Consider the following 21,958-nt stretch of genomic DNA (forward strand, 5'->3'; position numbering starts at 1 on the left):
CTAGGCGGCAGCCAATAGGTTTGAACCCACGCTTCCCGCCTGGGGCTGACCAATTGCGGGACCAGAGACGGCCTGTCTGGGTTGCTGGAGAGCCGTTAGCTCCTCCAGCAACTCACGTGGTGTAACACCACAAGCCCAATACATAACAGCGACTACTGCTAAGATCCAGATTTTAGTTCTGCCAAACTGCTGCTGATTTTAACTGGTTTGGTAGAACTTCCAGAACACACTGGCGTGTTCCAGATTTGAAACAAAACATGCTTTCCATTTGCTGTGTGCCCTTAGCTGTGTTCTTCTCATAAATTCTTCCAACTCATTCCTTGGCTTCCCAAATGAAAGGTAGCTAACAAAGCAGCAGGAACGTGGCCAGGATTGTATTGACTGCAATTGGGGATGGGGGGGGGGAGCAACTTTTGAGCTCACAGCTAATCACCTTCTAGCTTCCTTTATCTTCTCTTCCTGCTGTGGTCTATCTTGACTCTCACTAGGATAACCACAGGAAAAATCTGGCCTTCATTGCCGCATAGGCTCCTAATCAACAACAAGCCTTGTCAAATAAGATTAATTAAGGTGTACCATTTGTCGGAAATGTTTACACATTTATTCTTTAGAAAAGCAAGCGTCAGCATTTAAGTGAAGGGAGGAAGTATTTGGAGACAAGAAATAAAGTGTGAGTTTGAGCTGCACTAAGGAACAGGCCCCATAACCCATAACAAGAAGGGAGGGGGGGGTGAAATGTCAATTGCTGGATTTTCATCAACAAACTGAGTGCCAATTCTTATTTCATTGCATCACCCTTAAGTGCTTTTGCACAAATGGCTGTCATTTATGGAAAAGCAACATAGGGAAAACTATGTTTACTATTTGTTATGGGTGATGAAATTCATTGTCAGTTCCAGGCAAAGGAAACCCTAGTCTATGTCAAGACAAATTCCAAGATAAAGTTAATAAATTAATTAATAATAATTTATTAATTTATTCCATATTAGTTATTCTTTCAGCTGTGATTGGAAAGTCTCTCTCTGTGTGTGTGGGGGGGGGAAACAGTTTAAAACTGGAAATACCGTTATGTTTGGTAGCTGCAGTAAAAACACTGACTCTTGTAACAGAATCTTAAAAGTCGAGGAAGGATGCTTCCATGTTGCCACTGTTTCACTCCCCAGTATCACAAATGTTATTTGAAGACAATCTGCTATCATCTTTATTTTTTATGATCTTGACACCCTGAGTAGAAGCAAGGAACACCGTTCAATCATTCTCCTGCCCAAGTTGCCTCAAGTCTTGGAGTAATGAAATTCCCTCCACGCCCCCATTCCACACTCGTACACACTCCAGGCAATGTCATGCTCTGCGTCATTTGTCTCATTGTTTATTTAAAAAAAAAATCCAAGGATGTCCTGTGAATGGGAGCTGAAATGCCATCAGGCTACCTTTCCCCTTGGGAGACTAGCTAGGACAGCTGAGCCCAGGAGTTTGGATAAAGTAAAACTTTGTACAGGTGGGGAAATGGACTTTCACCAGCCCTACAGAGCTGCAGTGTTTCACAGCAAGGACTAGTGTTAGGGCAATTTCAGTTCACTTGCAGCTATGTCAAAAGTAAATCAGTTTAGATGCCAAACACAGCTGATGAGGTAAAAAAAGATGTCGAGACTCTAGAAAGGGTACAGAGAAGAGCAACAAAGATGATTGGGGGACTGGAGGCTAAAACATATAGGGAACGGTTGCTGGAATTGGGTATGTGTAGTTTAATGAAGAGAAGGGTGAGGGGTGACATGATAGCAGTGTTCCAATATCTCAGGGGCTGCCACAAAGAAGAGGGAGTCAAGCTATTCTCCAAAGCACCTGAAAGCAGGACAAGAAGCAACGGATGGAAACTAGTCAAGGAGAGAAGCAACCTAGAACTAAGGAGAAACTTCCAGACAGTTAGAACAATTAATCAGTGGAACAACCTGCCTCCAGAAGTGGTGAATGTTCCAACACTGGAAGTTTTTAAGAAGAGACTGGCCAGCCACTTGTCTGAAATGGTATAGGGTTTCCTGCCTGAGCAGGGGGTTGGACTAGATGACCTCCAAGGTCCCTTCCAACTTCTTCTTCTTCTTCTTCTTCTTCTTCTTCTTCTTCTTCTTCTTCTTCTTCTTCTTCTTCTTCTTCTTCTTATTATTATTATTATTATTATTATTATTATTATTATTATTATATCACGCAGGTTTTGAGCCAATTCCAGAATGGTGCAAATTCTGGGTGAATGTGCTGGCAATTTAGCGAATGTAGTACCAGACACAGGCTTTCACAATAGAGTTATGTGTGACTTATGGAGGATGCTGATTTTTTTCCACATCTATTTAGAATTGTTATGCCCTTTTTGTTTGCTCTAGAGATCACGCTCAATTAGCTCTTTTCCTAACCCTAATCCTTTTCTTATGTGCAACCAAGGCTATTTTGCTGGATTGGATGTGCAATACCAGACTCTGGGCCATCCAGATAAGAACAGTATAGTCAGGGAAGCCACAGAATACTGTACTTTTATATAATGATGGCTGGGAAGTATGGAATACAGGTAGCTTCAGGCACAGACTGGCTGGAGGCCAATCTAATAAGTATTTGACTCAGGAAAGTTGAGACATATCTACCAGAAAGGGCTAACTGCATTTTTGGGAGGGAGGGAGGGAGGGAAATAAAATCTTCAAGTCGTTGTTGATTCCTGGACTAGTCCTTGGAAGTTTTATTGGCAAGATTTCAGAAGTAGTTTGCCTCTGTCATTTACCTCTGGGGCTGAGAGAAAGAGACTGCTGGCCCAAGATCATCCAACTGGTTTTGTGTCTACGAAGAAGTTAGAACTCACCATCTCTGTTTCTAGCCTTAAACACTACAGAACACTGGTTCTCTTTTGTATTCTTCAATTTCCATATGTTAAAGCTTCTCATAATGTCAGATTGTCTCCCTTGGCAAGATGTATTTGAGAGAAATGGTGTAGACTGGGCGCATTAAGTCATGAGCAGATTTGAGAGGCCAGAGCCCCAAACTATGTCTCCCAACATCACCAGAGAAGCTAGGAGATCATGGATGTATTTCTGGAGGGATGAAAGCAAAAGCCTCTTGGAGGTAAACTATGTTCATTATTAGCTTTATCTCCCTTTCCCATTCCAAGCACACAAAAGGTAGCCCCACATCATTTCCCTGATTTCAGTTACTGCAATATAGTATTATAATGTGGGGTCATTTTCCAGAGTTTGGGGGGGGGGAATTATAAAGGTGGGAATGGAAGCAGATTTCCTCCCAGAAGTTTCCTGCTGCTGTGTACACTTTAATTTTGGAAGAGGGACTGTAGGACGAAATTAGCACCAATCCACTCTTTGACATTGAATTTCAGCAGCACAATCTTAGTGTGCTGGGGAACTGAGGACAGGCGTTAGGACTGCAGGTTTCCTCCATCTGCCTTAAGTCAGGGCTTTTCAACTGGTGGTACGTGTACCACAAGTGGTACTTTGGCACATGGCAGGTGGTACGTGACCCTCCTAGACAAGTGTAGCAGGGGAGGGGAATGAGCTGAAGTGACCCAAGCCTGAGGGAGAGGCAACTGGAGTTGCAGGACTGTCTGGCCTTGGCAGAAGCCCCAGGAGTGCTGCAGGGCTCCAGCTGATTGGCGCTTCCATAGCTGGAGGTGAACTGAAGAGAAAAGGAGGGGGGAGAGCATATAAAAGGAGGTGGTTTTGGCAGGAAACGGGATGGAGAAGGAACTGTGGAAGGAGAGCTCAGCAGGCAGGGAGGAAAAAGAGACAGGGAAGAAGAAGAAGAAGTTGTTGCTGGAAGAAAAGGTCCTTTGGTTAGTTTTCTCCAGCCAGGAGAATGCAATCAGTGCTGATGAAATGAAAAGCCGGGAGACAAGCATGTCGGAAAGGAGGTTGGTTTATTTAGTTCTGGGTCAGCTGGTTACCATAAGGGTTTTTGTGCAGTTTTTACAGCGTTTTGTAATTCAGAGGCTTGGTTTGTGTGCTTTGGTTATTTGGAATATGTTAGTCTATTTCACAAAGGCTAGCAATTAGTCCAAAGTGTTGGCTTCTGTAGGTTTAATCCCTTTAAACAAATGTAATTAGTTTTATCCCTTTGTATCGAGTCTGTCTATGGCTTTTAGCAAGTTTTCTTTATAGGGAAACAGGCTTAATTTAAGGTTATTGCTTTTTGCAATTGCTGGAGCCTTTCAGGCTCAGGTTGCAACATTATGACATGCCTGAGACAGCTTAAAGGGGAAAAAAACCCCGGAGTTTAGTGTTTCTTTATTTTGGGAGGCTTTTGTGAGCCTTCCTTGCTTTGCATTTGATTCCTATGTCTTTAAGGGTACAGTGAAGGGAGTTTGTGTGTGTGTGTGTGTGTGTGTGTGTGTGCGCGTGTGCATTCTTACCACACTGTGGAAGGAGAGGAGAGGGAGAGAGAAAGAAGGGCCAGCTGGTAGTGGTGCATATTAATAAACATGGATAAATTCATCATACATTTGTCAGTGCAAAGGGTAAGTGATTTAGCAAAGGAACTGCTGGCACTTTTTTCCTTTTTTTCTACAGTTTGTAACATTTTATTAGATTATAGAATAAAATAGAAAAATACAAAAGCAAATAGTAGGACACAGTGGGGAGGAAAAGGGGGGAAAAGTGAGAGGGAGAAGAGAAAAAGAAAAGAAATGGCATTGACTTCCGATTTCCTCTGTTGCAGTAGAAGGAAGCATTAACATTGAACCTCAATTTTTTACTTTTCCATAATATTATAAACTAGCCATTTCTATAATGACAAATTAATCTAATCAGTAAAACCCAAAATCCACCCCCTCACTTTTTTTTTTAGTCATCAGGTTTTTGACACCTTGCTAAGCACTGGTGGTACTCAAATATTGTCATGTCCTAAAAGTGATACAATCTGTAAAAAGATTGAAAAGCCCTGCCTTAAGTGATGGATAGGCATAGCAGATTATGGTAGGAAATATCAGTTACCTCACTGTAAGCAATTGAGTAGAAGAGTCTGGGAGATCACAAACAGGCGAGAATAGGGATAGATTATTCCAACTTCTTGCAAAGAGAATCCCAGGGCTCTCCCTTATTCAGCAGCGGTGGAAACAGGACCTCATGCCAGTGAATTCATCTACAATAATTATGTAATACTTTCAGTGTACTACACATAAAGAGCCACAACAGTAAGATTTTAAACTTGTGTAGGAATTGGGGAGGCATCCTTCCCCATTGAACCTGAATTTAGTGATTCAGATGTCAGAAGACAGGCAATCAAACTGGCAGGTGATGTTAATTTAATACAATATCACCCCGTGCAAAGGAGAGAAAGAAATATGCCCAACAGGAATACATAAAATGATAAGATGATGGTGTTGTCACAAGAGAGCAGTAAAAGAAAACATTGAGAGCGGATCAGCAACATGTGGTCCTCCAGATGTTGAACTCCAACCCAGCAGCCCTAACCAAAATTGCTGAGGAATGACTGAAGTTTTTGTTGTCATCCTTGACACAGTGTGATCCAAGTGTACCCCAGTATACATGTACTCTATATATCTACAGAAAGTAAAGGGAATTGCCTTGAAGGACAGAAAGAACTTACAGGAAAGTAATAGTCAGGTAGGTGGGGCTTGAGCCAAGAAAACTACTTGAGAAAACCTCTCAGACAAGCCCAGGGGGGGTCTTCAAACTTGGCCGTTTTATGACTTGTGGACTTCAACTCCCAGAATTCCTCAGCCAGCGTGCCTGGCTGAGGAATTCTGGGAGTTGAAGTCCACAAGTCATAAAACAGCCAAGTTTGAAGACCCCTGGACAAGCCCCTCCCTAGCTCACACTAATTACAGTAAAAGTAGTCCTGATCTACATGGCACTGGTTCCTTAACTTGATCTACCTTGTAAGGCTGACAATATCAGAGCCGAGAAAAACTGACTGCAGGGAAGAGAGATGAAAGTTGTCATTTGTGAAAAATACAGACCCTTCAACAATTTATTTCAGAAAAAAAGGTCAGCAATGGCTCCCCTCTGCTTTGTCTTTGTAGTATTACTATGTAATGCTTTGTCTTTGTAGCATTACTATGTACATACCCTGGACTGCAATGTGAAAATGTGTGTCAAGGACAGGGAACAATATCAAAACAATGTCAGAGAAGGCAAATACTATATACAGATACTGGGAGGAGTGGCCAAAAGAATACATTGTGTGGTACTGGGGGGGGGGAAGAGACATATACTATAACCTCTAAATCTGAATGCAGAGGAAGAATGTCAGTAAAGTTGAATAAGGTAGAGAAAAGGACAGCCAAAGTGGCCAGAAGGCTGACAAACCTTCCCTGTGAGAACTGGTTATATTGCTTGGAATTTCTTTTCTTACTGAGAAAAGAAAACAAGAAGGATTTAATAGTGATTATATATGGCAGGATAGAATGGATAAAGACTTCATTTTCTTTCTGTCTTTCAGAAGCACTAGGCCAGAGGTCATCTCCAGCATAGAATACCATGGAGTTAAAAATACACTGCCATCAGATGTGATGAAGATGTTTATTTAAAGAGCTTTAAACAAGAGGTAGGTCCCTTTTTAGCAGTTGTAGGTTGTAACTTGTATTGTTTTTCACTGAAGGTGCTATGGCCAAACTAAGCAGAACAATAGTGCCTTTATGTAACAGATGCAGAAATTCCCTTAGGATTGGGGCAGGCATTTCTGGTATGCTATTACTATCCTACAACACACCTTTGTTTTGTTTTGTTTTGTTTTGTTTTGTTTTGTTTTCCAAGATAAAGAGAATGGGAAATGGCAATTTTGTCTGTGACATACTACAGTATCCAGTTTCAGTGACACAATTTCAAGGGGCTTGAGATGTTTGGATCAGGTGCTTCATGTGTCCCATGGGGCTGTAGGCTGGAAGCAACAAATGAGAAAAAACACTTTTGCAGGATAATTCCCCCACCCCGTTACTGTCTCCAGCATATTTGATGCACACCTTTGGAGGTTAGGAGAACCTGTCTGGAATAGCTTTACATAGTATGCAGAAGCTGCAGGGGCTAATTAAATCCTGTTGCACAAGCAGCAGCCCACGTGGGTTAATGTCATATGTAGCATGAATTTAAGGGCAATGTGTTTTTCCAGAATCAAAGGCACCATACATCTACATACCAAATGCTGAGAACTTGGGTCAGAAAAAATACTACTGTACATGTGGTCTTCATCATCTCAATGGCCATTGGGAGAACCAAATGCACCTAAATGTGCCTTTAGTTTGCCCAGTCTTTAACCTGGGATATTTTTGTGGGGGGGAGGGGTCCTTTCCAATTAACCAGCAATGCTTCATTCAATCAAACGGTTTGGGGTGTTTGAAAATATGGCTGTCACAAGTCACAAAGAAGAACATTCTTCCAACCCAGTGATCAATTGCAGTCTGTCACTCTTATTTAAAAAACACCACCACCACCAAATGCTTTGATTTCACTCTGATACTTCTGATCAGCCACTTAGGGTTGACAATTTCATTATGCTGTTAAAGTACTGCACAGATCCTAAGCCACTCTTTTAAATATGCATAGCAATTGCTGATCTACCAAAAGCATTCTGTCCTCCGAAACTCATGGAATATTTCTATTGAGCTAGCATTCTCAATTTTCCTTAAATCTATTGAGGAAGCCACCAAACATCTATACAGAACTTTGTGTACAGACATTTAAGAGTATCCAGGTTGTTTATGTCTGGTGTTTCTTTGTTTGCCCCACTTTCTTGCTTTAGTCAAGTTCACAGTGCTGCGGGAAAACCAAGCAGATGGGGTTTCCTAAAGCCTGCATTTCTTCCATAGTTTCTGCATTATGCTAAATCTCCAAAGCACTCAATCTGGGCAAACCTCTTTCAGAAAATTTTAAAAGAATTACAATAAAATGAGCATTTATCTAATAGTGATGGAATCATCCTTACAGGCTAGGGTTATTCATAAAGCATCAGGGACTAATTTTTGTTCATATTGTAAGAGGAAAGTTATTTCAGCAAACACTTTCTCTGCATATGTATATATTTCTTGCCCATATTACGTTGAGGCTATCTATATAGAATATATTCCCCCCCCCCCGAATGCTTTTCTCCTCCACTTTGTATTGATAAATGGACTCAAGGCCTCAAAGGCAATGTATTTGACATAGGTTCATATCCGAGTGATGGGAAACTATCTGGCCCCACAATTTACCTCTCCAAGATATGAAGAAAGCTTTCACTTTATCCAAGGACATTTTAATCGGAGATGTCTGGAACTGAACTTGGCAACTTAGCTATGCCAAACAGATACTCTGTCACCAGTTCCTGTCTGACAGGTGGGAGACTTGGAATTTAAACTTTATGTAACGGCCAGGAAAGAAAGTAAAGGGACATGTATACTGATGATGGTGTCAGTATTCACCTCAGATCTGGTTATTTGTTCCAAGGTTTCACAATTTTATTGTTCCAGCAAACACAAATCTATTAAGAAAAAAAAGACAGTTTAATAATAGAAGTATTTTCTTTCCACCAATTAATTTGTACACAAACAGGTTACTAATTAAGAGTGAGAGGCTGACTTGTCTAAACAGGACTTTGATTTCTTTTCCACACTTCATTCCACATTGATTATATGTGCCTGGGCACTTTTTACTGCCACACGCGAAAAATGGTCTTTGCGTTTAAAATGAATTTGCACAGCCGACTTTTCCATAAAAGAATGAAAAGCTCATTTTATTACCCAGCTATCTTTTTTCACAGAGAGGGAGAGGGAGAGGGAGAGAGAGAGAGAAGAAAGGAATTTTAATCCCATTCCAAGTCTGGCAATGTCTTCTAAACTGAATCAACTTCATTAAATGTATGGCACAAGATAGAAAAATACAAGAGTGAGACTCTGATATTATCCAGTGGGATATCAAGGCTTACTTTATGAATCTCACTAATTTGGCAACAAAGGGAAATTTACGGTCTCATTGATTCCTATCAATTATGAATAAGGTAAAGGTAAAGGTTCCCCCGCACATGTGTGCTAGTCATTTCCGACTCTAGGGGCCGGTGCTCATCTCCGTTTCAAAGCCGAAGAGCCAGCGCTTGTCCGAGGATGTCTCTGTGGTCATGTGGCCGGCATGACTAGATGCCAGAGGCACATGGAACGCTGTTACCTTCCCACTGTAGTGGTCCCTATTTTTCTACTTGCATTTTTTACATGCTTTCAAACTGCTAGGTTGGCAGAAGCTGGGACGAGTAACAGGCGCTCACTCTGTTACGCAGCACTCGACAAGCTCAGCGTTCTAACCCACTGAGCCACCGCGTCCCTCTTCAATTATGAATACAGCTCCATAAAAATCTCTAGCTCATTTAAACAAGAATAGGTAATATTGAAAGTAGAAACCTGTTTGTCTACAAAATCTCTCTAATATAGATTTTAAATCCATATTTTGATAACCTCAGAATGTGCAGACTTGTTCTAGAGGAATCAAATTGGGGAAGAAGAATTAAGCTGGGAAGTTTCTGGATCTGTGGATACTGAGGATTATATATATTGCAGGTGGCAAATTTTGTTCCAGATCTGTGGAATTCACAGGCCAAATGGGGCTTCCACATATGCTGTCTATATGGGAGCAGGAATCCCGCACTCACTGATGTGAAAACCTGAGAAGGGCTTTAAAGTTGTTAAGCACATACAAAGAGCTTTATGGGATGACTTCCAAACTCTGTTACCAGCCTCTCAGGAAAGCAATTAAGGTTTAGAATTAAATCTCCTTTCTAACTTGGGAGGGAGATGGCAAGAGAGGAGCTATCGTGCATTATTAAACATAATTTAACTCTTTTTTGTCCCTCCCCCTTTTATTTTTTTTCTCTACTGGCAAGGTGCAAACATCATAGATCATGATGGGGCTTTTTTTAAAAAAAAAACTTGGCCTTAATAATTATGTGTGAATCCAAGCCCTGTGGATTGTAACTTATATTCTGTAGTTTAACATGAACCTAGGCTACTGTCGCGTGTTCAATAAACCATATTTAAAACAAACAATAACTTGGCATGTATAGATTTATACATACAGAGGGGAAGGGACGGAGAAGGGTGTAGCAGCATCTGTTCATATTACTAGCACTGTGGCACAAATTTCCTCAAGGTTACAACCTCACTACTGGCTTCTTCAGTACTACTGGTAAAATATTGTAGGAAAAGTAAACAATCGTCTAAATTGAACACCCACAGATTCAGGAGGAGAATATAGGGAATACAGGCAGTCCTCGACTTATGACCAAAACTGAGCCCAAAATCTCTGTTCTTAAGTGAGACATTTGTTAAGTGAATTTTGCCCCAATTTACGACCTTTCTTGCTTCAGTTGTTAAGTGATTCACTGCAATCGATAAGTTAGTAAGTCAGTTGTTAAGTGAATCTGGCTTCCCCATTGACTTTGCTTATCAGAAGGTCACAAAAGGCAATCACATGACCTTGGGACACAGCAACAGTCATAAATATGAACTAGTTGCCAAGCATACGAATCTTGATCAGATGATCATGGGGATGCTGGAAAGGTTGTTAACTATGAAAAATGGTCACAAGTCACTTTTTTCAGTGCTATTGCAACTTTGAACGGTCACTAAACAAACTGTTGTAAGTTGAGGGCCACCTGTATGTAAACATTGCAATTCACAGCTACAGTATGAGGCTAGAATTCAGGGGTAGGCAACCTTGGCTCTTTTATGACTGGTGGACTTCAACTCCCAGAATTCCTGAGCCAACATAGCTGGCTCAGGAATTCTGGGAGTTGAAGTCCACCAGTCATAAAAGAGCCAAGGGCTAGACGATTCTGGGAGGAACTGGACTTTTCCATAAAGCAACTTTGCCTTCCGCCCAATCTAATCTCATAGTGGACCAGCACATGCCTCTCTACTGTGTTCACAAGGGAGCCCTTAGCAACCATTCTTCCTGGTTCCCAATTCATTTTCTTGGCTCCATTCATTATCTGCAAAGAACAGAATGAAATTCATAAAACAAAAGAATGGAAGATTGCTTCTCCAAATAAATTCATTTTAGTCTATGTCACCCAAGATATGCAGCAGCTACTTCTTTCAATATGCTCCCACTTCTGGGGTTATCTGAATATACTGAGGGATAAGAAGAAGAACCTTGACAAGTGCAGAAAACCACCTAATGGTCAGGCAGGTTAGAAAGCTGGGCATTGGGAAGCTTGCTTTCTTTGGTCAAAAAGCTTAATTCAATCTCAAATTTCTTGGTTCTGCTCTGCATTTAATTTTCAAATGGAAGTAGGCTTAATGGCTAGAGCAGGGGTAGGCAACCTTGGCTCTTTTATGACTCGTGGACTTCAACTCCCAGAATTCCTGAGCCAGCCATGCTGAGGGAAAAGAGAGAGGTTTCCAAGCTGAGCCATGCTGGCTTAGGAATTCTGGGAGTTGAAGTCCATGAGTCATAAAAGAGCCAAGGTTGCCTACCCCTGGGTAAGAGGAAGAGAGAGGGACAGCCAGAAACTGAGGCAGCATTGGAAGAATATGGTTCTTGGGACCAAGTTGCAAAATTCCATCTTTTTAATCTGAACATCAAAAAGCCATGATCAAACGAGAGACTTGATTACCTAAATGTTTGCTTGTGCACATTAGTGAAAGATAAAGGCACATTTTAGGCAAACGTGATTTGGGATGACTGCACCCGTGTAATTTTCTTCATGGTGTTACAGAAATAAACACCATTACCATTCTGCAAGTTGTGCCCAAGAACCATACTCTTCTGGAACAATGTTTGGCTTCCCAGTCCTGCCAACAGACCTAGGATCTAAGTGATTCAAGAACAGATCGCGGCCAATCTTGCTTTCTAGCTTGGCTTGGTGCTGACACCTGCAGAGATAAGAACATGGCTCCTACTAAGACCTGGATCTTAAGACAAGTAACTTAAAGGTAAAGGTAAAGGTTCCCCCGCACATGCGTGCTAGTCGTTTCCAACTCTAGGGGCCGGTGCTCATCTCCGTTTCAAAGCCGAAGAGCTAGCGTTTGTCCAAGGATGTCTCCGTGGTCATGTGGCCGGCATGACTAGACACCAAAGGCGCATGGAACGCTGTTACCTTCCCACCGGAGTGGTCCCTATTTTTCTACTTGCATTTTTATGTGCTTTTGAACTGCTAGGTTGGCAGAAGCTGGGACTAGTAACAGGCGCTCACTCTGCTACGCGGCACTCGGGATTCGACCTCAATCTCTAAATGATGCTTAAATACAACTTCTAGGATCCTATTGTCCTGCGGACTGTGTTGCTCAAAACTGGTTTAGCAAAATCCTGTGGACCAGATGTTCCTTATGAAAAGGGCTTTTTGACAGAGGTATTCTGCACATGAACACTTTTCAGGGTGTACACATTTCAAGGTGAGGAATTTTTTTACTTGACCAGGTCTTTCCAACCTTTTATTTGAAATCCAAACTGGTATCTCATCTCTTAGAACAGCTTAAGTGGTTTTGTTTTTTTCCCCACTAGAATAATGGATATTTCTGCACATTTTATGACACATTGTAATCTTTCTTGTTAATAGTTGCATTTTATCCTTTGGCTGTTATTACAAGTTGTCCAGAGTACTGTTTGTTATTGGAAGGCATATCAATATTAATAGATAATAAATAAATAGATAATGAATACTAAATAAATAAACCATGGCATTTATTTGATTCTTAAACTGCACATCAGGCTTCAACAGCAACAGCTGCGACAGGTCGTAAGCTAACCTTGTAGATTTGGTTAGTTTTGCCAAAGCACTAGGAAGGTGGGGTGAGCGTCAGATCGCCTCTTCTGGCTCACAAGGGGGGGGGGGAAAGGCAGCCAAAAAAATTGGTGCACAGCTTTGTAACGTACAGCACAAAGGCTGCCCAGCACAGCAGGCCCAGATGTTCTCCTCTCAATCCAGTCTGAACGTATTTGTTGTCTACTTAATGAAGACAGCTGCTTTTTTTACCAAACAAAAGAAGGAGATGCAAAATTGTAGTCCCGGTTTTCAATGCAAGTGCAAAAAAGCTGGTGCCGTTTACATTCTTTGTGCAATGTACCTCTTTAGCTCTGCACCAAGAAGAAACGAAGGCCACAGCCAGGTGTTCCTGCATGCATTTATGCTTTTTCAGAGGCTGCTATGCAGCGAGGCACGTGCTACAGTGGAATACCAGATTCTCCTTCCCACCTACCCAAATTCTTAACTGGAACTTGTCTCTGTGTGTATTTCTTCCACAAGCTCTGGGCTCTTGATCCCAATTCTGTCTCCATCCCCTTGTTTCTATAAAGCTATTGATTTCGCTGGACCAAGACCAAGCCTCTCGGTATGTTCACATTAATGACAGCTCTGGTTGAGTAGCAGGAAGGAAGGTGCAGTTAATCAAGTGCTCCCAAGGCTCTTGAGCAGTGTTTTCCTTCCACTAAATTGCTGACTCTTGCTGCATGCACTGTATAGCAAAGGACACAGTCACCTCCTGCGGGGTGCGGGGAGCTCTCCTTCCCCAGCAGTAAAACTGTCTTAGCCAGCTACCTTGAAGCGACAAAACAGCATTTTTCACTACTAGACAGAGGATTCAACAGGGACTACTAGCTGCTCCGTTTTTAGAAGTCTGTTTGCATGTCAGGGGAGAGGAATCCTTTACCAGTGGTAGTACTACACAGTGTATCAAGAAATGGACTGCTGCTGATCAAGGCCTGACTTTCATGTCTGAATAAAAGGAAGAAGCAGAAAGAGATATTGGCATTGCTAGGATGAAAAAAAAGAAAGAAAATGCAGTCAGAAGAATGAAATCCCCTCATTGGCCCAATGAACATTGCTTCTTTGCGGGTTGCAAGCTGAATTTCTTCTTAGTGAAGGGTAATTTTGTGCCTGTCTATTTTTTGTTTTTCTGGGAAGATCTGCTACTAGGATGGATCAAGATCTGAGAGGCACTTTTCTGGATTTCATTTGCAACTGACTGTATGACTAGACCTCACTTAAAAGGTGTCAGTAGTGCTAGAGCAAACAATACTTTTTTTTCCCCTCCAACTGAGCCAAGACAAACATACCGAGTGTCTGGTGAATGGAATCCTGAGTGGAAACTTAAGAATATCTTCTCACACCATAGAGTTGCCTGATGTATGCTTTCAATATAAAGCAACTGCTGTATGTGTAATGTGACAATTTGCACCTAGTATATTAATCTGGAATAAGTTCAGATCAGGCAAGCCAGAACTGGCCGCAGTTCCACACAGCAAAGCCTTGGAGAAAAGCCTGCCCTGCCCTTAAAATGAAGGCGGCCAGAGGTTTAAAACACGATCACAGTAGTAGATCGTCAGTTATTTCTTAAGACCTGCCACCTCGTCACTTGCAATACCACTTCACAATTACCTGCCGGACACGGTAGTGCGGACTGGGCTTTGCTCGCATCCCGACGGTGCGGATCTGGCTTTTGGCGAAGGGGGAGGAGGGGGGGGGGCGGAGGCGAGACGGAACTTTGGCTTTAATTCGGGGGGAAAAGGAAAGGTTGATCTAAAGCAGCGTTTCCCAACCTTAGGAACTTGAAGATGCGTGGACTTCAACTCCCAGAATTCCCCAGCCAGCATAGCTGGCTGGGGAATTCTGGGAGTTGAAGTCCACGCATCTTCAAGTTCCTAAGGTTGGGAAACGCTGATCTAAAGGAGCAGGGGAGCCTCTGACAACAGGCGCGCCGCACACTCACGCAGCATCGCTGTCGCCGCCGACGCGCACACAGCCGCCCTGCAATCTCAGCCCGGCACCTCTACGGCTCCGAGCCGCTTTCCTCCTCCTCCTCCTCCCGCACAGGCGTGCGCGCACACACAGGGACACACATACACCACACACACACACACACACACACACACACAGAGAGAGAGAGAGAGAGAGAGAGAGAGAGAGAGAGAGAGAGAGAGAGAGAGAGAGAGAGAGAGAGAGAGAGAGATGCGCCGCCGCCGTCACCACCGCCACCCGGCGCTCTCTCGCCAGACTCCGGGGTAGCGCAGTCGGGCCCTGCCGCCCTCGTCTTGGACGCAGCGACCGCCCGCAGATCCTGCCGCCTCGCCGCCAGGCGCGATCGTCTCCCGCCGCCCGCTCATCCCCTCCCCGCCCCAAGCCACGGCCTCTCTCGCCACGCCACCGGGGAGCCTCCATGTGTTTGGGCGAGAGGCAGCAGCCGCCGCCGCCGCCGCTGGTCGCTGAGTCTCTCCGCCGGCTGCTTCCCGGCGATCGTCGCTTCTCTTGGATTCCCGAGCGCCAAGGCGAGGCCAGAAGCAGCAGCGGCAGCAAGAGCGGCGGCAGCGGCTGGCAGAGGATTCCCGCCGCCATCCCCCGCCCTCCAGCGGCAGGTGCCGCCTCAGCCGGGCAGCCTTCGCGCCCGCTTCTCCAGCCGCGTCTTCGCGCCTGCCTGCAGCCTTGCCTCCCTCGGCAAGCCCACGCCGCTGAGCCGGCGAACCGCTGCCGCTGCTGCCGCCGCCGCCGCCGCCGCCGCTGAGGACTGACTGACGGCCGGCCGCCGCCGCCGCTGGCCTTGCTTTCAAGGTTTGGCTTGCTGGGCACGATGGGGGTGGGGGAGAAGAAGGGGGAGGATCCCTCCGGCCCGGGTTAAAAGTGCAGCGGAGGTTGGAGGCTGGCTGGGAGAGCGCGGGGAGGAGAACGCCTGGGAGCCACGCTCCTTCCTGCCGCCCGCTGCCAGACCATAGCTGGGGAAGGGAAGGGGCGCTGGGTTTAGACCTTCCCCAACTGGGATGATGGCCAGGCTGGCCAGAGACGCCTCCTGAACGCTTGTCTCCTTTCCATCTAGTGCGGCTTTCCCCCCCTCGTCCCCCCCCCCGCTCGTCGCCCTGCCCGGCTCTGACCATGATGGACCTGAAGGTGGACGAAGAGGAGGTGGAAAATGGGCAGCCGGTCAGCATCGAGGCGTTTGCCAGCAGTTCCACGCTGCACGGCCTGTCCCACATCTTCTCCTACGAGCGCCTCTCAGTCAAGCGCATCTTCTGGACCCTGTGTTTCCTGGGCTCCTTGGCGGTGCTGGTCTTCGTCTGCAATGAGAGGATCCAGTACTACTTTCGCTACCCTCACGTCACCAAGCTGGACGAGGTGGCTGCCACCCACATGACCTTCCCAGCCATCACCTTCTGCAACCTCAACGAGTTTCGCTTCAGCCGAGTGACCAAGAATGATTTGTACCACGCTGGGGAGCTCCTCGCCCTGCTCAACAGCAGGTGGGTCAGAGGAGGGGGAGGGGTAGCCCCCCCAACCATGGCCTGCAAGAATGCAAAGCCCGAGGTCCTGAAGCATCTCTGGGATGCAACAGTTGGTCCACTTGTGGCCACGACGAGATGGTGTGCGTGCGTGTGTGTGTGCGTGTGTTGGGAAGTGTTTGAACTGTGCACTGAAGTGTGCAACATGTATATTTTCATACTGTGATCTGACACACATTTGAGAGTGTTCCTGGGTGACAAGCTATTTAGCGCTGGCAGAATGGAAAACTGTTTCCATATTGTTGCCAAGAAAATTGCATGGCTGTGTCTATAAAGTCCGCAGGACTAGAGTCCAAGTTGAGGGAGACTTGACTTTAGATACTTGGTCACTGACCTGGGTCTCATATGGCTTTGGAGGTGGTTTCTTTTCCTAGGCTATCTGCCCCTTTGATTCCACAGCAACAATCCTGTAAGGTAGGGAGGACTGAAATCGTGACTGCTTCAAGTCACTTGGTGAGTTTCTATGGCTGGACGTGGCCAGCTCTTCTTCAAGCCAGACGTGTGGCCCCATGCACTCGACTCCTTTCAGATGCAGTACATATCACAGTAAAGGCTGTCGGCCGCCCATTTGTGGCAAAGAGTCCCATATGACCCCATGGAGGCTGCTTTGATTCTGTTCCCTATTTTACTCTGTTTGTGCACTTTAAAGGGTGATGTGCTCCCATGCTGTGGACTGAACCACAAGTATTTCTTGTACAGCTGATTGTATTATTGACACAAGGCAGCTAATGTTGTCTGCTGCTTGAACTCCCCTGTTTTCAGATTCTTGGAACTGAGATCTATCTGTAGCTAGTCACGAATCAGCCTGGGCGGGCAAATCAGAATTTGGGCATCCTGGATATCAGCTGCACAGGGGCAACAGGGAGAGAGAGCCACTTCTGAGAGGAAACTGAGCCATTTGAAGCTGAGGTTGCCTATTGCATGTTTTCTGCAGGCTACAAAAAGCAACTCCTGAGTCAGGATCCCAAGAGCCCCCCCCCCCCCAAAGCCCCCAATTTCATCTTTCTCATCTCAGCATATTACTGCCCTCTACTGGAGAGAATTGCAACTCCCCAGCATATAAAAGTACTCTTAACATCTCCTTTGAACTGAGCTTGACTCCTATGAATTAGCGAACATATCCATGTTGTTTTCTTGGCAACCACACAAAAGTGGTTGGTTACTGTTTTCATCCAGGATTTGTTTTGACTTCCCAGTTTAGACTGTAGTCTTGGGATTACCTGGCGGTCTCTCATCTAGGACTAACCAGGTTCTGAGTTAATACCTGAAACCAGGTACTGGTCAACTTGATTAGGCCACCTCAGCCAGGTGATTCCATGTAACTTGGTTCAGTTGTATTCCTAAAGCCAGAAGGAGAGGATGAGACTTTCTGTCAATTAGTTTTTATAGATTTTAACTCAGGATGGCATGAAATTTAAACGGAGTGTGGATAATTGCTAGTACTTTAATCTTCATGTTGCAGAGATTGCTACTGTGATGTGATCTGTTCTAAGTGGTACATGCAGGACTTTTTACAACTAGGAGGCTGTAGCAGAATTTTATTTTTTCAGTGCATCCTATATCAATGATTTTTCTCCATTCTCTTTTTCTGTTGAAGTCCATGGTTCTATCAGTTCTTGGAATTATATTTTATCTGAGTAATTTTATTGTTTGAATGACAAATATTTCACTACAGAATCATACTTGCCTGGAGTAACTAATCACCATTGCCTATCTTGCTACCTGCTCTCTACCTAATGAAGTAGACAAATATGACTGTGGTCCTGAATCGTGGAAAAAAAGCTAATTTTACAAAATGTCCCTTTTTCTTTCTTTCTTTTAGAGCTGTTTTTTGGCCATAATGCCACTATTTCATAGAGCATAACAAATCGTTCAGAACATTAAAAAACCCCAAAAGAACTAGTTGGATTGGACAAAAAAAATATATCCAACCCTATTAATAGTAGCTGCCAGCCAGATGGTAGTGGAAATTTTATAAATCTAAAAACAGACATTAAAAACAATTGGCCTCTCTTCCAGCCCTGCCTTTCTTAATGAGGTGTGATGGTATATTGCCACTGATCAAGGAGGCTTTGTTTAGCTGTCAGGGCTCAGAGCTCAGGGTAGACAGCTCTTCCATGCCTTTGCCTCTACCTCTTTTTAAAGCTGTCTAATTTAATGGTCATTAATTTTGTCAGGATTGGTTTTGTAAGTTAAAAATGAAAAAAACTGCTGCCCTGACTTAAGCCAGTGGCCCATCTAATCAAATGGGTTTCATACAAATAAAGAGAGCCGGTTTGGTGTAATGTTTAAGGCATCAGCCAAAAACCAGGAGACTCACCTCACAGGATTGTTTTTGTGGAGAAAATAGGAGGAGGAAGGAGTATAAGGTAGGTTCGCTACCTTGAGTTACTTATAAAGTAATAAGGGTGGGATAAAAAAATCTAATAAATAAGTAAATAAAAATAGAAGTGGCCAAATCGGGGAACAGTGTGGGGGTGGAATCTAAAATTCAGGGCAGGCTTGGTAGCCTGTTTTTGCTCCTTGTAGGCCCTATGGTTTGGATTTCTTGCTACCTGCTTCCTTAAAATATAAGATATATGTTCTTTTCCACAACTGTAATTTAAGGAAAAGAGAAGAAAAAAGAGGTGGCATAGGCAGCTTGCACGTAAGTATTTGTAGCAATTCGACCTATGGCACTGATCTAATGTGATTCTCTATGTGCAAAATATGCCATCTGCTAATACATCAGGGTTTTTAGAACTAGCGTAGATGTACTGTATATGTGTTGATTGTGGGTGATGGTATAAAAGTCTGACGGTTTCCTATTCTTGGTTCTCATGACAGAAGGAGCCTTGCACAAAGCCAAGAATGGGATGTTTGAGGGGCTTCAAAACCGATACTCCTGCCCTTCCACCCCACAAGCAGTAAACTGTTCTCCTTTTTCCCATGGGTCCACTACCGCAAAAAGAGATTTTGGGATCTGGATTGTTGCAGACAGTTGTGCATATTTATGGGAAATAAGCAACCTATGCCTAACCCTAGGAGATATGCTTATGCCAAAAATCAAATTTACTGGTTCCTTAATGGAGAATATGTTTTTCATTTGTTCTTTAATTTTGCCAGCTGAGCGACATTTAGGGTTAGCCATAGGTTTCTCTGAAAATTATGGAATTTTTCACATCTGAAAAATGTGATACTAATTCCTTTATGTGCCAAGAAGCTAATCGGCTACTAGTTGGTATTAGTCCCACAGCACTGCCCAGGTTTTCTCAGCCTGAGGCCGTCCAAATAGAGCGGAATTCCAGAATTCACCAGTCAGAGTTTAAATACATCTTGAAACCATCAGATAGAAGAAAGTTATGAAATGTCAATCAAGTAATACTAATGAATCCATCCTATACAATTGAACGTTCCAGAGCTCCTTGGAATGGTGGCGTTCTGCCCATCTCTGGACAGCCAGGGAAAGCCTCCGGTCTTCTCCCTATGCCCAGCAACCTGTTTATTTCCTTCTTACTCCAGAGATCTGCTTAAATGCCTGATACTTTATTTATAACCATTATCGATTCCTTTTGCAAATAGAAAGTAGTTTAGATATGCAGAAATCAGCCTATCAAAGACACTGTCAAAAGTGTTCCAGGGATCGTGCTAGCCTAAGTCATCCAAAAGCAAATAAAATGTTGTATTTGGAAATGTTACTGGCCAGTGTTTCTGGCCACTAAATAGCTGTAGCATCCCAATCTACCCCCTTCTTTATATAAACATGATCTGAATGCTGCCTTCAGAAAGGGGTCATTGAAAATGTTCTACCAATTCTGTATTATCAAAAGGATCCAGTAGAAGAGAATATATGCAGCTCAGGGTTGAACTATGGAGTCCTTGAGTTTGTTTGCTTGCAGACCTTTTATTACCTTACTAGGTAACATCATCAATGCTAGTAAGTTTGGGGTTTGCACCCTGCTTCTATGCAGTAGCTTGCCCTGTCAGTGTGGTACGATTTTCTCAAAAAGGACTGTGAGCTACAGGGCATACTAGACGCACTTATAGTCAGGAAATCAACAATACACATTTGGGTATGTTAGAGATTTAGGGACTGACATTATTCCAGGTTTTAGCAGCATACTTTGCAATTCCAATTGATTCTAATAGCCTGGTTTGTTGAACAGGTGCAGACAAGCTGGGCAACATCCAAATTTTGCATTTGCAATTTGCACTGATTTGGCATATGCATATGTATTGGGTGGCTTGTACTCAAAAACTATTATAGAACGACAGAAGGCCCTGAACTGTGTTCTTGACCACTAGAAAACTTCTTCAGGGCCTTCATTGGACTTTTGCAATTTTTCCAAGCATTGCCCACACCATTGTCTTCTAGTCCTTATAGACAAGAAACTAGCTTTAAATCAAAGTGAGATTTTGAGAATTAAAGGTGTCTCAAGAAACCCTATTGAAGTGGCAGATTTTTACATTCCTACATTAGCATTTTGATGGTTGTCCTAGTAGGAGAGCATTCCTGTAAGGTGGGAAAGCAAACAGTGCAGCCTAAGTGGGGCCTAAGTGATGTCTGCCACTACCCTTTTGGCCTTCTGCAAGGGCCTTAACCCGTGGCTTTGCCAGCTGACTTGGGGCCCTAATGGAAATGCTCTGTGCTGGAAGTGGCTGGTGGATTAACAGGGAAGAGGCCACAACTATACCATTCTTGTTTGTGGTTTTCTGGTTTTGGACCTAGTCTTGTTAATTTTAATAATTACTTTAATTGTGAACTGCCCAGTGCCCCATTGTCGAGTGAGATGAGCAGCATATAAATTTAATACATAAATAAACTGCAACGTCCAAAATGTTGTAGCTAGGGTTTGAGTTTGGAGAGCTTAAAAGAAGGAAATATGTGCCTTGAGTCTTGCAAAAGATACCCATTAAACCCGCTGATGCTTCGCTGTATACCTTCCCACCATCATCACTATGTCTCATCTTGACTGCTGCCACCTTTGGACCATGGCTTTTGACACTATTTAGTACAGGCTTCAAGCCAGCTAAAATTCCACCTCTCTGCTCTAATGAAATACATTGTTAGCTTTTGGCCTGGGATAGTCAGGCTTTCCTTCTCAGGTCTCATTCTGAGCTCATGCTATCCTTGCAAAGGATGATCCTCATCCACCAAGCAGGCTAATGAAGAAGCAGGCTGGGTTGAAACATTAAAGCTGGCACATCCTGTGCCCTGGGGAGATGGATAGTATTGAAACCCCTTCTTCGATTCCCCAAAGAGACATGACTTGACTGCTGTTAATGAAGCGGACACAATGTCTATTGGTATTAAACATCCACAGGCTGTGAAGGGTAAATGCATACAAGTGTGTGCAAGGCTATGCATAAACATTTTGACTGTCTCTTTCCGGAATATAAACTCAGTACACTTACAGCCTCACTGTTTCACATGCACTCCCTTCTTTATGACAAAAGTTGTCATAAAATCAAAGGAACAGCCGATAACTGCCTTTTTTTCCCCTCCTAGTGTGTAGCTGTCATGGAGGAGAACAACATCTTGGTTGCTAATGTAAAATGTGTTATGCTTTTGGAGAATGGAAAAGCTGCCTCAGTGGCAAGTGGCTGTTTCTTTTGTTTTTTTAGGAGTAATTATATAATCTGAAAATGCCTGGTTAGTCTTGCAAGGAGTGAAGAACAGTTGCTTATCTTCATAGAAGAATCTCAATGTGAGGTTTTAATTACACTGTGCTTTCGCTGCTGGA

At 43.7% G+C, this 21,958-nt stretch overlaps 1 protein-coding gene across 1 annotated transcript in view; it reads left to right on the plus strand.

Moving 5' to 3' along the window:
* Positions 1-15,825: 15,825 nt before the first annotated feature.
* ASIC1 (acid sensing ion channel subunit 1) overlaps positions 15,826-21,958 on the plus strand; it is a gene marked incomplete at its 5' end in the record, with an annotated part of 210,247 nt that continues 204,114 nt past the window's right edge. Inside the window, one exon of the mRNA XM_083355471.1 lies at positions 15,826-16,196. Within this exon, the coding sequence (XP_083211597.1) occupies positions 15,832-16,196 (365 nt within the window). The remainder of the gene's footprint in view (positions 16,197-21,958) is intronic.

The sequence above is a fragment of the Vipera ursinii genome, assembly GCF_947247035.1.
Source record: "Vipera ursinii genome assembly, chromosome: 2".
Taxonomy (NCBI): Eukaryota; Metazoa; Chordata; class Lepidosauria; order Squamata; family Viperidae; genus Vipera; species Vipera ursinii.